Consider the following 14,337-nt stretch of genomic DNA (forward strand, 5'->3'; position numbering starts at 1 on the left):
ACCTCTGTCCTAATTAAAGGGTCTGATTTTGAATGGCTGGCTGTATTTTCTTCCTGGAGGGAGAGGGAAGAGGGTGTGGGGGTGAATACTGAAGCCATAGATCATAGCTATCTTCTATCTCTACTGAAAAGGAAATAGGCTGAACTTATAACAGAAAGATGGATTTACTTTCTGTGCCAACTCAGTCAACAGACTTTTATGGATCATCTAGAATATTCAAAGAACTATAGAGGGGATCCAAAATTGGCTAAAGGAACTAGTAAGAGAGATGGAATAAACACTAATAAATAATAATATACAAGGAATAGTATCATAAACATCATGGGTAAGGTTAGAAATGTGCCCTGAGCATTCATAAGAGGAGAGATCATTTATATTTGAGGGTATGTATGGGAAAAGGGATCAAGGAAGGATTCATGAAAGGAGTAGCATTTGAGTTGGCTTTGTATGTGGGATTTTGACAGATGGAGATGCGGGGTGGGAAAAAGACAGCAAGAGAAGGGGCTTCAGGCATCTGAAAAGGGTAGAGGGATTTCTTTGTCTTTGAGAGAAGGAAATCCTCTTCACAAAGAGCTGAGAGGAACTCTTTCTGGAAACTAGAGCTAAAAACAGAGGACCCTTACAGTCAGCTCAGTAATAGAAGAATCGACACCGGGGCCTTTGGGTTTGGACCCTGCTTTCCATTACTCCTCCTTGCCGCTTCACTTGTTTTTAAGAAGGATTTTCACATAACTTTATTTATTCCAATGATTATGAGAAATGTGAAAGAAGGAAAACCAGGAGATTTGAGTACTAATGTCTGTTTGTGCTGCTCATTGATGGTTCAAATCTGGGCAGGTTACCTCTGTCCTCTGTACCCCAAGTTCGTCTCTTAAAATGAGGGTTTTAACCTAGGTGGTTTTTCAGAAATCTCTTCCTTCTTTGACAATCCAACATTCTAAAACTCCAATTTAATCTATCACATTTCTGAATTAGCTGAGTTATCTTCTAATTCCTGTCTTCTTCTTCCTGCTTTCCTAAGATGCCCAATATAGCTAATTATACTGCCCCCACCCCCTCTACCCGCTGGGGCTTTAGGCAATCTGACTTTACTTATCGCAGAGACTAGCAGCTTCCAAATGAGGCCCACATGGCCTACTTAGGGACCTATAGAGCTAGGCAGGGGTGGGGAGACCATCCCTCCCCTATACTTAATGAATACAAGCTCTCAGAAAATAACTTGATATTCATCATTTGTTTTTGTATGAATTTAAATACAATGTGATGCATCTTCCAATGCATTGCATGCTATTCCCCTCCTAATTATGGGACAAAAAGCTTTCTCCCAAGTATACAGAATTTTAGGAGTAATCCCTGTATATGGGTGTATGGTAAGGGCAGGATTGGATGTTCATTCCTCCCATTGAGCTCACACATCTACTTCTTACTTCTTACTCTGCCTCAGTTACATGCTCAGGGAGCCATATGCTCTGGAAAATATAAGGGCCCAGCTCCATCAAGTGGTCAGAGCAGAAATGCAACTAAAATTGAGGCTGGCTCAGCCCCATAGCCTTGGCCCTCATCCTATAGAGAAGATTAGGAAATTTCACTTGTGGGTATACTATATATAAGGCCATAATCTTCAGAGGCCTTTGCAGAAAGAAACTGACAATACATTTATTTTCAGAGAGGATCTTACCCTGGGGTCAAAGGGTCAAGGACAGGGAGCTGGCATGGAGGTAGTCTGGACTGATGCAGAGATCTTGGCTTTTAGGTAGAAACAGGAGGGAAACTGCTATTGTTCTCTTCCTGAGAACTTTCTTGGGAGGTGAATGGAGGTGGGATGGCAGCTGAGCATTTGCTCTGCTCTCTCCAACTCCTGCAAGCTGGGATGTCTTGAATAGGCAGGGAGCTGAAGTGGTCCAGGCTAAGGGGGGCTGTGAGGAGGCTCAGGGCAGGGGCTGTCACTGCGCATGCCACTCACAGAGCTCTATGTGAGGAGGACCCAGGACAGTGCCCCAAAATATGGATTCTTTTTCTCTCTTTCTATCCCAGTTTTTTCTCCCTGCTACTTTTCCTCTGATATCTATATTGTTGCGAATGCAAGAATTTTACTGAATAAAATTAAATATTCTTTTTAATATGTTTCTTCTCTCACTCCCCCTTCTCTTTCATTCATTCATTTCCCCCCCACTTATCTAATGCTAAATGAACATCTATTAGATGACAGGATTATTCTAGACACCGAGGATACAGAAGCTATTAGATAGGGGCTTTGTTCTCAAGACTTACATGTCAGAGGATGATATTAACCTCCTCCCATTTTCTAGGATCATTTAAGAGAAAGAACTCCTCAGACGAACTTAGCCTTCATTCCTTAAATTTTCAACAAGTAGTTATTGAGGATTTGTTATTTGCTAGGTTTTATTATTATTTTTTTTAGGCTTTAGTTTAGATGTCAGTTGTTAAGAACAAAGACAGGAGGAGATGCATTTATTTTATTTCTTTCTTTCTGAGTTATTATGGAGCTGTAGATCTTGCCAGGAATTTTTTGGGAAGGGAACAAAGGAGAAGTTGGGTCTCACAGTTCCAAGACTGGACTCTCCCAGAATGCAGTGGGATATTTGCTAGTGGCCAGCTAGGTTGATTTACACTTTGTGCATAGACAAAAATAAAAGAGTGAGGAAGAGGCAGAAAGGGGAGGGGTGGAAAAGACAAGAAATGAGAGGGAAAAGCGATCATTGTAGAAATGGCCAGTGAAGCAGTGAGCATTTTCCTGTGTGGTGACTGGGCCCCCTATGGATGGTGTCATCTGGTTTGTAGAAGTTTCCCAAACTCGCTTGACTGGGGAGGGCGCTGGGGTGAGAAAAACGCAGACTTCTGTTTTGGGAAAGAATGAATGCTGAGATCACTGAGTGGTGGCAGCTCTTTTGCCTCCTCTTCTCTCCCATAACTTTTCCTCCGGGTGCGGCGGTGGGGCCTGGGTTAGGTCAGCCTGGGCTGCCTGGCCAGCATCCTCCTCAGAGCTGCCTTCACCTCCTGGTTCTTCAGACTGTAGATGAGGGGGTTGAGCAGAGGCGTCACCACACTGTACTGCATGGAGAGCACTTGCTCCAGGACTGAACCAGAGGCTGGAGTCATGTACCTGGAAGGCAAGTGCACAAAGGGATAAACTGAGCTCAGGACAATGGTCATGGTACTGTTGGCAGCCACAGTCTATCCCATCCCAGAGATTCTGCAAAGAGGGTCCTCAGGGCTGAGCCAACTGTCACTGGTGGCAGCACCTAGAAATGACTGTGTGGTCAGTGAGTGAGAAGTTAAGCATTTCTGCCTTCAAACATGAGTGATCTTTTTTTTTTGTTAATCCTCACCTGAGGATATTTTTTCCATTGATTTCTGAGAGAAAGAAAGTAGAAAGAGGGAGGGAGGGAGGGAGAAAGGGAAAGAGGGAAGGGAGGAAGACAGAGAGGGACGGGGGAGGGGGAGAAATAACCATTCATCCATTGCCAATTGCTGCCTGCAAGCGCCCTGACCAGGGCTGGGGATCAAACCTGTAATGCAGGTACGTGACTTGACCAGGTGCATTCCCTTGACCGGGAATCGAACCCATGACCCTTCAGTGTGTGGGCTGATGCTCTAACAATTCAGCACACTAGCCAGAGCCAAATATGAGTGATCTTATGCAGAACATTACAGGAGCTGCCCTGGGCAAAAAAGTTCTGCAGCAGATCAAGTGCGGCAGGTTAGAGTAGAACTAATGATAATTCCATGCATTTCCATAGCACTTCATACTCCCCAAAGCACCCTCCTTTAATAGCTGTGATGATAATGAGAGAAATTTTTTTCTTCTCATATATATATATATAACTATAGTAGGTCCTTGGGTTATGTCGGAGATCCGTTCCTACGGCGGGGCGCGATATAATGTGATTTTCGCCGTAAATCAGAACCCACCTACATAAACACCTACATCACTCACATGGAGCACATACACAGCAGTAATGAAGTGAAACAGTAAAAAAAAAAAAAAAAAAAATTAAAAGAAAGAGAACAATTCCTGACCTTTACTTGTGGTAAATAAATAGTAAAAAACATAAAGCACATAGGTACATATATCGAAATGTTGGAACTTTTTTAAAATTATAAATAAATGGGAGATGGTGACGTAACCACGAAATGACATACGTTGAGTCTGACGTAACCCGAGGACTGCCTGTACATGTTCTCATCCTGTGATCATTGTTTCTTGCAAAATTGTAAGCTTAATCCAATAAAACTGTCGTTGTTCCCAACATTCCCAACTCTGGATCATAGCACATTATTTTTATAATGAGTAGGGGACAAACATTTGTCTTTTTAGGTGCATTTTCCTCTGGCGTAGAAAAGACCAAGCTTGGCAAATAAAGTGGAGGATAAAAATGTGTTAAGCACAATATATAAGTTTAAAATAATAAGATTAAAATTTTGGCTGTATCTTGTTAAAGTGCCACTGGGAGTATTTCCCACAGAAGCATTACTTATTATTATTATTATTGTAATTACTATTATTATTTTTAGCAACAGTACCATCATTATTGAAATGTTCTTTTGAGTTCTGGTATGCTTGATTAAAAAAGATATTTGTTTTACTATGATTTTTCATTATCTACTTCATCTCTCCTGACGTTTCTGTGAGGCAGGTAGGAGAAATCTTATTGCCCTCTTACAGCACATGAGGATACCGAGACAGAGAGAGATGAGAAGATTTGCCCACAGGCTCAGGTGAGCTCTCCTAGACGATTCTTTATAATTTTTTCCCACCTCTGGTTTCTCTCCAAGTCACAAACAGGTGAGACGAGTACGGAGCCATCTGTGCAAACCCATCTGCATTTCACTAATAGAGAACTCAGGCCATACTTACTGTGCCTCCTATAAGTGAGGACTCATCAGCTGGAGCTGTTTATGTTTGAGAGAAGCATGGTAGGAAACAGCATGAGGCTTGAAGTCAGTGAGACTTGTTTTAAATTATGGCTCCATGACTAACTTGTTCTGGGGCCTTTGAGAAATTACCTGGTTACTCCTGCAACTTGGGTTCCTTATATAAAAATGGAGTTACCAATATTTTTCTTATACTATGATACATGCCCAAATCAATCATGTAAAGCACCCGGTGTCTTGTAGGTGCCTAATAAATAGTTATAACATAAATAAGCTTTGGAGACATCACTTTCCAGCAGGAAAGAAAGATGGGATCTGTTTCAAGAATATGCTTTTATTTTTTGAATAAAAATCTACTAAAGACTCCTTGATTTCCCTTTGAGAACTCCCAAATCATAGGTTAAAGTAATTAGGAACATGTTTAGTCCTTGAACAAGCTCATTTTTCAGAGTAGACCATTGAGGCCTCAAAAAGAAAATGGATTTTTCATAATTCATACAGTTTGTCCACAGCAGAGCCAGGACTAGAGCCCAGCCTTCTGAATTACATCACAATTATTATCCTGCTACTTTTGCAATGCTTGGTTCTACAGACCAAGGCCACTTGGAATATCCTACATTTATATTCAGGAGGTATAGTATGACATACCTGAAAACTCCTGAACCGTAAAAGATGGTGACCACAAGAACGTGAGAAGAGCAGGTGGAGAAGATCTTGCTCCGACCCAGGGCAGAGTTGATCCTCAGGGCTGTCATGATGATACGGGTGTAGGAACCCAGCAACAGGACAAGGGTGCCAAAGCCCAGGACCCCCACGGTTGTCAGGATGGAGGCGATGCTAATGTAGGAGTCAGAACAGGCCAAAAGGAGCACTGACGGAAGCTCGCAGACAAAACTGTGGATGATGTTGGGGCCACAGAAGTTCTGTTGAGCCAGGAGAAGGGTGTTAACAAGGCCACTCCCCATTCCTACGGCCCAAGATGCTGCCACCAGGCCAGTACACACCTTCCTGTCCATAGCCACCATGTACAACAGTGGGTGGCACACAGCCTGGAACCGGTCATAGGCCATGACTGAAAGGAGGCAAGCTTCAGTGGTTCCAGAAAATATGACCAAGAAAATCTGGGTGAAACACCCAAGAAGGGATATAGTCTTCCACTTGGAAAGAAGGTTCTCTAGCAGTTTAGGCACAATGATTGAGGAATAGAAAGCATCCAGGAAGGAGAGGTGACTCAGGAAGAAGTACATGGGGGTGTGGAGGTGGGAATCAGCTCTGATCACCAGCAGCATCAGCAGGTTCTCTGTGAGGGTCAGGAGGTAAATCACCAGGAACAGTACAAAGAGTACTACCTGGATCTGAGGGTTGTTGGATAGTCCTAGGAGAACAAACTCGGTGACTGTGGTTATGTTGCCAATTTCCATGGAGCAGTCAAGTTTTCCTTTAGAGGGACAAGAACGGAAAAGAATGCTGAAACGGCTTGCCAGTCCCAGGACATGCCTGGTGATGAGGCATTGTGAGTAAAGCTTCTTGGCTGACACAGAACAGACCGTGCAGCAAAGGCAACCCTGCCAAGTGAGCTGTCATCAGCCCTTCCCAGCGTAAGGCAGTAACCTACTGGCCAAGGTGCGGAGGTGGGGAGGAGGAGTGTAGAGAATCAGACCTAGGAAGGAAAGAGAAGAGAACAGCGATGATCCAGACTGGAAAAGGAAAGGAGGGGAGTTGGGAACAGATGCCAGAGTACTGAGAAGTGCTATTCTCCAGCTCCAAAAGGAACCGCGTTCGAACCCCAGGAGGGCTGGCTGGCTGGCATAGGGAGTCAGTAATAAACGTTTGGCTGGCATCCAGCTGACAGACCATGATGAAGGTTTGAACGATTGCTACGGCATTGGGATACCTGATGACGGCACAAGACCTCTCCTGCCACAATTTGTGAGTTAAAAAACAACAGAATGGCCTCACTCAATAAAAAGCAGTCTGGGAAAACGATGTGGCTTCTAAAGTCCATTTCAGCTTAGAAATCCTAATCACTGAGGAATGGTCTTCCTTGAGTATTTCTGGTACTAAGTAGAAACTCCTTCTCCCCTTCCGTGTCAACCCAAGCAGAAGTGGCACACAAAGGTGCTTCCTGGTTTCATGGAAGCCCGACAGGAAGGAATCCTCACAGTGGAAATGAGGGCTGTGCACGTCACTTACTCCAAGGGCTTCCCATCCAGGGTTTCTGTGAAATTATAACGTCCACTGTTTGCACTGTGATCGCAGGATTTAACATGAGAGTCCACGCGTTGGTATCAGGAGATTTGGATAAAACCAAGTCAAACTTGGACCATTTTCTCCACATCACAGGGATGGTAAAGCCAAAATAAAAAAGGAGCGACAAAACATAAAAGAACTAGACCACCTGGTAAAATGTACAGTTATGGGATTTAGTCTAAATCAAAGGAAGGTAAACTGGTCACCCCTCCCTTCCTGAGAGATAACTCAGGAAGATGATAAATGAGGATCTGATTTCTGTTCATGAATTGTGCACTCACAGGTTCCCAGAGTGAATAGTTTTAGAAGAAGATGCATTCAATGAGATGGAGATTTGTCTTCACAGGCCAACAAGAGATGCTCTCAGTGGAGGATACCTGAATGGTATCTGTTCCAACACTGGAACAAAAGCCACCGACGTGGTTAGAGCGCTGCGGCTTTCCTGACCTTGTCCTTCCTTTAGAAGATGCAGAGTGGAACTTCTGAGCAGGGTAAAATCCCTGTGGTCTTTCTCTCCAAAGGGAAGCCTTTTTGACTCTGCTGCCCAAATAACAATGGCCAGAGGGACTTGACCTAGAGAGTCTGGGAGGTCCCTGGAGAGGCCTTTAAGCAGGAGGTCTGATCTGAATCTGAATGAGTTCTCCAGGGCCGACTATTCCTCTCCTGTATCACTCTTGTTTCAGTGGGTTGCATCATATAACTGGGGCCATAGGATGGCCAGTAATTTCTAAAGATAAGAATATAGTATTCTAAAACAAAAAAAAAAAAAAAAGAATATAGTATTCTAAACTAAAAATGGAACTCCCATTTGACCCAGTGATCCCACTTCTAGGAATATATCCCAAGAAACTAGAAACACAAATCAGAAAGGATATATGCACCCCTATGTTCATAGCAGCACAATTCACCATAGCTAAGATTTGGAAACAGCCTAAGTGCCCATCAGCAGATGAGTGGATTAAAAAACTGTGGTACATCTACACAATGGAATACTACGCTGTGGTAAAAAAGAAGGAGTTCTTGCCAAAACCGGTTTGGCTCAGTGGATAGAGCGTCGGCCTGCGGACTGAAGGGTCCCAGGTTCGATTCCGGTCAAGGGCATGTACCTTGGTTGCGGGCACATCCCCAGTAGGGGTTGTGCAAGAGGCAGCTGATCGATGTTTCTCTATCATCGATGTTTCTAACTCTCTATCCCTCTCTCTTCCTCTCTGTGAAAAATCAATAAAATATATTAAAAAAAAAAAAAAAGAAGGAGTTCTTACCATTTGCAACAACATGGATGGAGATGGAGAGCATTATGCTAAGTGAAATAAGCCAGGCAGAAAAAGATAAATATCATATGATCTCACTCATTTGTGGAATATAATGAACAACATAAACTGATGAACAAAAACAGATCCAGAGACAGAGAAACATCAATCAGACCATCAAACCTCAGAGGGAAGGTAGGGGACGGTGGGGGTAAGGAGGAGAGATCAACCAAAGGACTTATATGCATGCATATAAGCCTAATCAATGGACACAGACAACAGGGGGGTGGGAGGTAATGGGGGAATAAGGACACATATGTAACACCTTAATCAATAAAGAAATTAAAAAAATAAAAAAAGAATATAGTATTTTAAGGCCTTTTAGTTCTAAAGGTTGAGTTTCCCTCCCACCTTCTTTACCTGCCTCCCTCCCTTCCTCTCGTCTTCTCTCCCTTTTCCCTTCCCATTTTCTTATTTTTTAAATTTATATTTGTCATTATAAAAATAAGATAATGATAAAAGACAAAAGTGAAAAAAGTTATTGAAGATACTTTAAACATAAAAAATATATTAAAGATACTTTAATGATAAAAAAGAAAATAAAAATGTGTCATCATTTATTGCAATTCAGATAAAATCCTAATAGATTAAAAACTTTAAAACAAAATTTTTATTGTGGTAAAAACTTTTTATTATGGACAAATTTAAATATATACAGAAGTAGAAAGTATATGTAAGTGATGTGTATTTTCTGGATATCACATTTTCATCCAATTATCCATGTAAGTCACCAAAGGTTACTTTCCTCTCCAGAATTTATCTGCAACTTCAACAGTCAGGGAGTTGATTAAATATAACTGGAGTATCACTTTGACTATTTTAAAGGTTTTGCTGATTACTTGTTCTCTTTTCAAAGACTATAACTCTGCAGATCCTTTGCTTGGAAACTTAGCTATTCAGTATTTGACCAACCTTTATATATTACAACATGATTGCCATTGTAGCAATAATTAGTACCTCTATCACTTATATAATTATCACTTTTAGTGGTTATGTCCATGTAAACATCGTCCAAACAAATTGAGAATTTTTTTTAGTCTATTTGAGCCAAATTGACAATAATTGCCAGAGAGTGAAATCTCAACGCATTGAGAAAAATGCGTTGGAGAATGGCAGTTTTGCAGCTTTATACATTAGAGTAAAAAGAGGTGATGTAAGGAGGGTTACATGAAATCCATAAGGGAGCAGGAGCAAGCAAAGCAGAGATTGAATAAGAAGCAAAATGGAGAGCCTCCTTCTTTTACATTGGAGGGTACAGGATAGTTAATAATGATCAGGTACCACACAGAGTTGTTATGCAGGGAACAAGAGGACAGTGAGGGTTCTGGGGTCTACCCCTCTGGTGCCTGTGGTTGTGCCCTGAGGGGTCTGGAAAAGATTATGCTGACATTTCAGAGGTATGTTATCTCAGATGCAAAAAGACAACAGATGGCTCGCTTGAGGCAAAGATTGACCTTTGTCAAGAAAGCCACAGGCCTCTGATGTTTCTTTTTATTATTTATGAGATGTAGCATTTTTTTATTTTTATTTTATATTTTATAAATATATTTCATTGATTTTTTACAGAGAGGAAGGGAGAGGAATAGAGAGTTAGAAACATCAATGAGAGAGAAACATTGATCAGCTGCCTCCTGCATACCCCCTACTGGGGATGTGCCAGCAACCAAGGTACATGCCTTTGGCCGGAATCGAATCTGGGACCCTTCAGTCCGAAGGCTGACACTCTATCCACTGAGCCAAACCGGTTAGGGTGAGATGTAGCATTTTTATCCTTTTATTGTCAACCTTTCTGTACCTGATGTTTAAGGTAAAATTCTTTTAAGTAGCAAGATAACCTTTTAGTCAGAGTACTTAGGCTATTTAAATTTAATATAATTACTGATGTAGTTGGATTTAATTTTCCATCTCACCATTTGTTCTCTATTTGTCACACCTGCTATAAATTTCTTTTTCTCTTTCTTGTCTTCTTTTGGATTAACCATTAAAAAAAAATCACTCCATTCTTTCCTTTCTATTAGGAGACAGTCTTTTACTCCTGTTTTAGTTGTTGCCACGGATATTACCACACTGATCCTATAAATTAGAACTTTTACTCTTTCCTGGGCAATATAAGGGTTTTAGCATAGTTTTAATGTTTGTTTGTTTTTTTACCTCCTCCAACATTTTGTGCTGTTATTGTCATGCATTTTGATTATATGTGTGTGCATACATGTATACATATGTATGTATGTGTATAATTCCTCAAGACATTAAGTTACTATACAGATCAATATTAATTTGAATTTCCCCACATTTCAAATTTTCAGGTGCTCCTAATTCTTTCCTCTAGTTCAATGTTTCCATTTAGGAACATTTTTTCTCTATAAAGAAATCCTTTCAGTATTTCTGTTATGCAAGTATGCTGGTGCCAAATGTCTTAAGCTGTTGTTTGTCTGAGAATATTTCCCTTTCATTTCTTTTTTGAAAAGGCAGAATTTTTTAAAATTTTATTTATTGATTTTGAGAGACAGATGGATAGATACTGATTTGTTGTTCCACTTACGTATGCATTCATTAGAGGCCCAGTGCACCAAATTATTGCACAGGTAGGGTCCCTAGTGGCTGCCAGCTGCCAGCCAGGGCCTTCCTTTGTTCCATACCGCCCCCGGTGGTCAGTGCACATCATAGCAAGCGATGGAACTCCCGGTCAAGCTCCCAAGGGAACACTTTGCATATTAGGCTTTTATATATATAGATTGGTTAATTCTTGTATGTGCCCTGACCAGGGTTCGAACCCACAACCTTGGTGTATCAGGATGGTGCTCTAACCAACTGAGCTACCAGGCCAGGGCCCAAAAGGCAGAATTTTAATAGCTTTTTATTAACAGGTTAAGTCATGGAGTTACAAAGTAATTAGAAATTTTTGGAAAGGGTATTATTGTTTTTTTTTTTAAAAGCACATTCTATACATAAATAATATCTAGTGTTTGTTAATTAAGCTTGTGTGTAGCATGGAAAACCTCTAAAAAAGGGGGGAGGGATTCAAAATCAGGCTGAGATGGAGACATTGGCAATACTTAAGAGTTGTCAGCCATACTCCAGACAGGAAAACCAAATAGGATTTTTGTGGGGGTGGGGTTGGTGTTACTCTACCTGAAATACTGTGTGATTACTCAACACAATAGATCTTCAAAGGAAATGAAAAATTAACATGATAATGAGGTTCCTGCATTATTTGGACTATATGTCATAATTATGTTTAGCAAATTCAGATAGTCTTAACACAAACAATTTCCATCAGTTATGAAGATAATTAACCATATGGCCTTTTTTTTTCTTCTGGATAACAATACAGAACTGATGAGCTATAAAAGATTGTTTTATGTCATAAGAGTGCTAGTTTTTTTTCATTTATGTTTATAAGCATTCACTGCTTGAATCAATGTTAGGCTTGGTAATTAAAAACAATTTTATCACAGCAAAATGTACTTATTTCATTCTAAAGGAATAAAATGCGTGAAGAGAAACAGCTTTTATTTTTGTTTGCAACTCATAAAATTGAGTTATTTTGCTGATGTGAAATGACAATAATTCATTTTAGGACCCTATCATCTTCTGAAAAAGCCACACACCCACTTCTTAAATGTGTCAAAGTTATAGCACGTCCCATCCCAGACTTGGACAGAGCAAAATAATGCAAGCTACTGACTGCTTATCTCAAACAAAAGATAACTAAAGTGTTGGGATCAAACCAGGGAGAAGGGAGCATAGCCAGATGAAAAGAGGTTTTTTATTTAAAGACAAAATTCCTCAACTGGCCCTCTGGCATAGGCAGTTTCTACTTTCACACTCATCAACCTGTATATGATCTAACTTTAAATTTTTCTTCTTCAAGGGCTGATTTGGATTGACTTGTTGAGAATGATGTCCATATGAGAAAGAGATGTCTGTGGTTACATGTAAAGCGATGTGATAGGTTTGCAGAAATTACAGATGAAGACAGTAGTTAAGATGTCAGCTATGATCCATCAATTTGAAGGTCAAGCTAGCTTTATTGTATACCCTGAAGTCTCTCTCAACGGTATTGACACAGGCAGCTGTTCTCAGGTACAATCCTAGGTTATACCTTATGGCTGTGCGATTGATATTCCTGGCAAAAAACTCCATAGCGTAAGCTAAGCCATATGCACAATGTTTCTCTTGGATGCACTTGGTAATATTTTGGAATCCTGCTGTGGGTACAATGGGAATAGTTCCATAGTGCTTTCCAAATGTTCTTTCTAAACTCTTTTGAACATACATGAGCAAGTGGTAGGTAGAATCTTTCGTATTTGAAGGTCAAACAGCCATAGCAGACATGATTTATATTCTTCAGCCACTCGAAGTAAGATACTGTCACTCCTTCAGCATTCAAGTAGAGATCAGGAATAACCATAATGTTCCTTTCCAGAAAAATCTTAACGGCTTCTGGAGTTGTTGGTCCCTTGGTGGCTTTGGCAATGATCTTGGCTTGGACTCTGGATGCACTGGATTCAGTCAACTGCTTCTCATTGGCAGCAGGGATCAGTATGCCTGCTTCCAAGATGTTTCCTTAGTAGAGCTTTGCCTTGAGAAAGCCCAGGATCTATCTGTGTTGCAACTTGAAGTCTTCTAGTTGTTTTTTGTTTTTTAGGTCAATGCCATCTAAATTCCCTGTGTTCCCCGATTCACCAACTCCAACATATTTGGCACCAATACAATGCAAATATCTCAGAGTGCAGCCCACATTGCTAAATTCCTGAATAACAAATGTTTTCTCTCCAAACCCGGAAGCCATTCCTAAAATGCTTATGTAAGAAGCTTCACTGAGGAAGTTTCCAATCCCTTGGAAACGGCCAATGGTGGAGCTACAACTGTGGATAACGCGTTGACTGCTGGGTTTACCAGTAATGCGGACACGTGCATTCACATCAAAGTGCCCTAGGGTGCTGACAGAGGTGTCAGCGACCCCGGACAGCTCCCGCTCACCTGGGGAAGTCGCATCAATGCCAAGACCAGTAAAGCCCCCTTTTTTTTTGCAAGTTCCATGTAGACCCTCCTTGTGATCCTTTCCAGTTCATTATCATAGTTCTTGGGATTGATCTAAACCCCAGCTTTAGCACCCCTGCGGGGCACATCAACCACAGCGCATTTACACGTCATCAGAGAAGTCAGACTTCTACTTCATCTACACTCACATCTTTGCTGTAAGAGACAACCCCCGCGCAGGGCGTGCAGCGCTGGCTGCGCTGGGCTCCCGCGCCCTGGATGACCGCCCAGGAGCCCTGGTTGAGCTGGATGGGGAAGGGCAGGCTCAGCACGTGGTCTCCATGCACCAGGTCCGGCTTGTGCTCCTCGCTCTCCCGGGTCTTGACGTGTTCCGTCAGCTTGTCCTCCAGTACGCTGGCGCGGGGGTGGAAGAAGCCCTCCACCTCCCTGAAGTTTGGGCCATCCTCGCGGTCCGCTGCGGCCTTGCTGTACGTAGCGTCGCCCCGCGGGCTGTGGAACGGCGGCCGCAGGGGCGGGGCGGCGCGGCAGCGGCGTTTCCCCAGGCGGCCGCGTGGGGGCGCCGCGCGGGAGGCGCGCTCTCGGTCTGGGAGGCCCCGGGCCCGGCTGCCTGCCAATTGCAGGCGGTCTTGGCTGCCCGCTTCCCTCTGCCGCTGGCCGCTTGGCCGCCTGACCGAGGAGCCGGCTGCGGCCCTGGGAATGCGGGCGGACCGGCCCCCAGCGGCGCCGCCCCTCAGCCCAGCCCACCTGCCCTGTGGGGGCTGGCGGAGGAGCTCTCCCTTCATTTTTGAGGTACTTTTTCTTCCAATTTAAGGTGCATTTTGAGGTACAGAATTCTAGTTTGCCTTTATTTTCTTTCATTATTTTCAAATACCAA

At 42.3% G+C, this 14,337-nt stretch overlaps 1 protein-coding gene and 1 pseudogene across 1 annotated transcript; both read right to left on the bottom strand.

Moving 5' to 3' along the window:
* Positions 1 to 2,964: 2,964 nt before the first annotated feature.
* Positions 2,965 to 6,317, bottom strand: LOC103285512 (olfactory receptor 8S1). The gene is made up of 2 exons (XM_008140899.2): positions 5,545 to 6,317; positions 2,965 to 3,124 (listed from the first exon to the last, which is right to left on the bottom strand). Exons 1-2 carry the CDS (start codon positions 6,315 to 6,317, stop codon positions 2,965 to 2,967), a joined length of 933 nt encoding a protein of 310 aa, XP_008139121.2.
* Positions 6,318 to 12,449: 6,132 nt separating this feature from the next.
* Positions 12,450 to 14,245, bottom strand: LOC103285511 (glutamate dehydrogenase 1, mitochondrial-like; annotated as a pseudogene).
* Positions 14,246 to 14,337: the final 92 nt, after the last annotated feature.

This window comes from Eptesicus fuscus, chromosome 7 (genome assembly GCF_027574615.1).
Source record: "Eptesicus fuscus isolate TK198812 chromosome 7, DD_ASM_mEF_20220401, whole genome shotgun sequence".
Classification (NCBI taxonomy): Eukaryota; Metazoa; Chordata; class Mammalia; order Chiroptera; family Vespertilionidae; genus Eptesicus; species Eptesicus fuscus.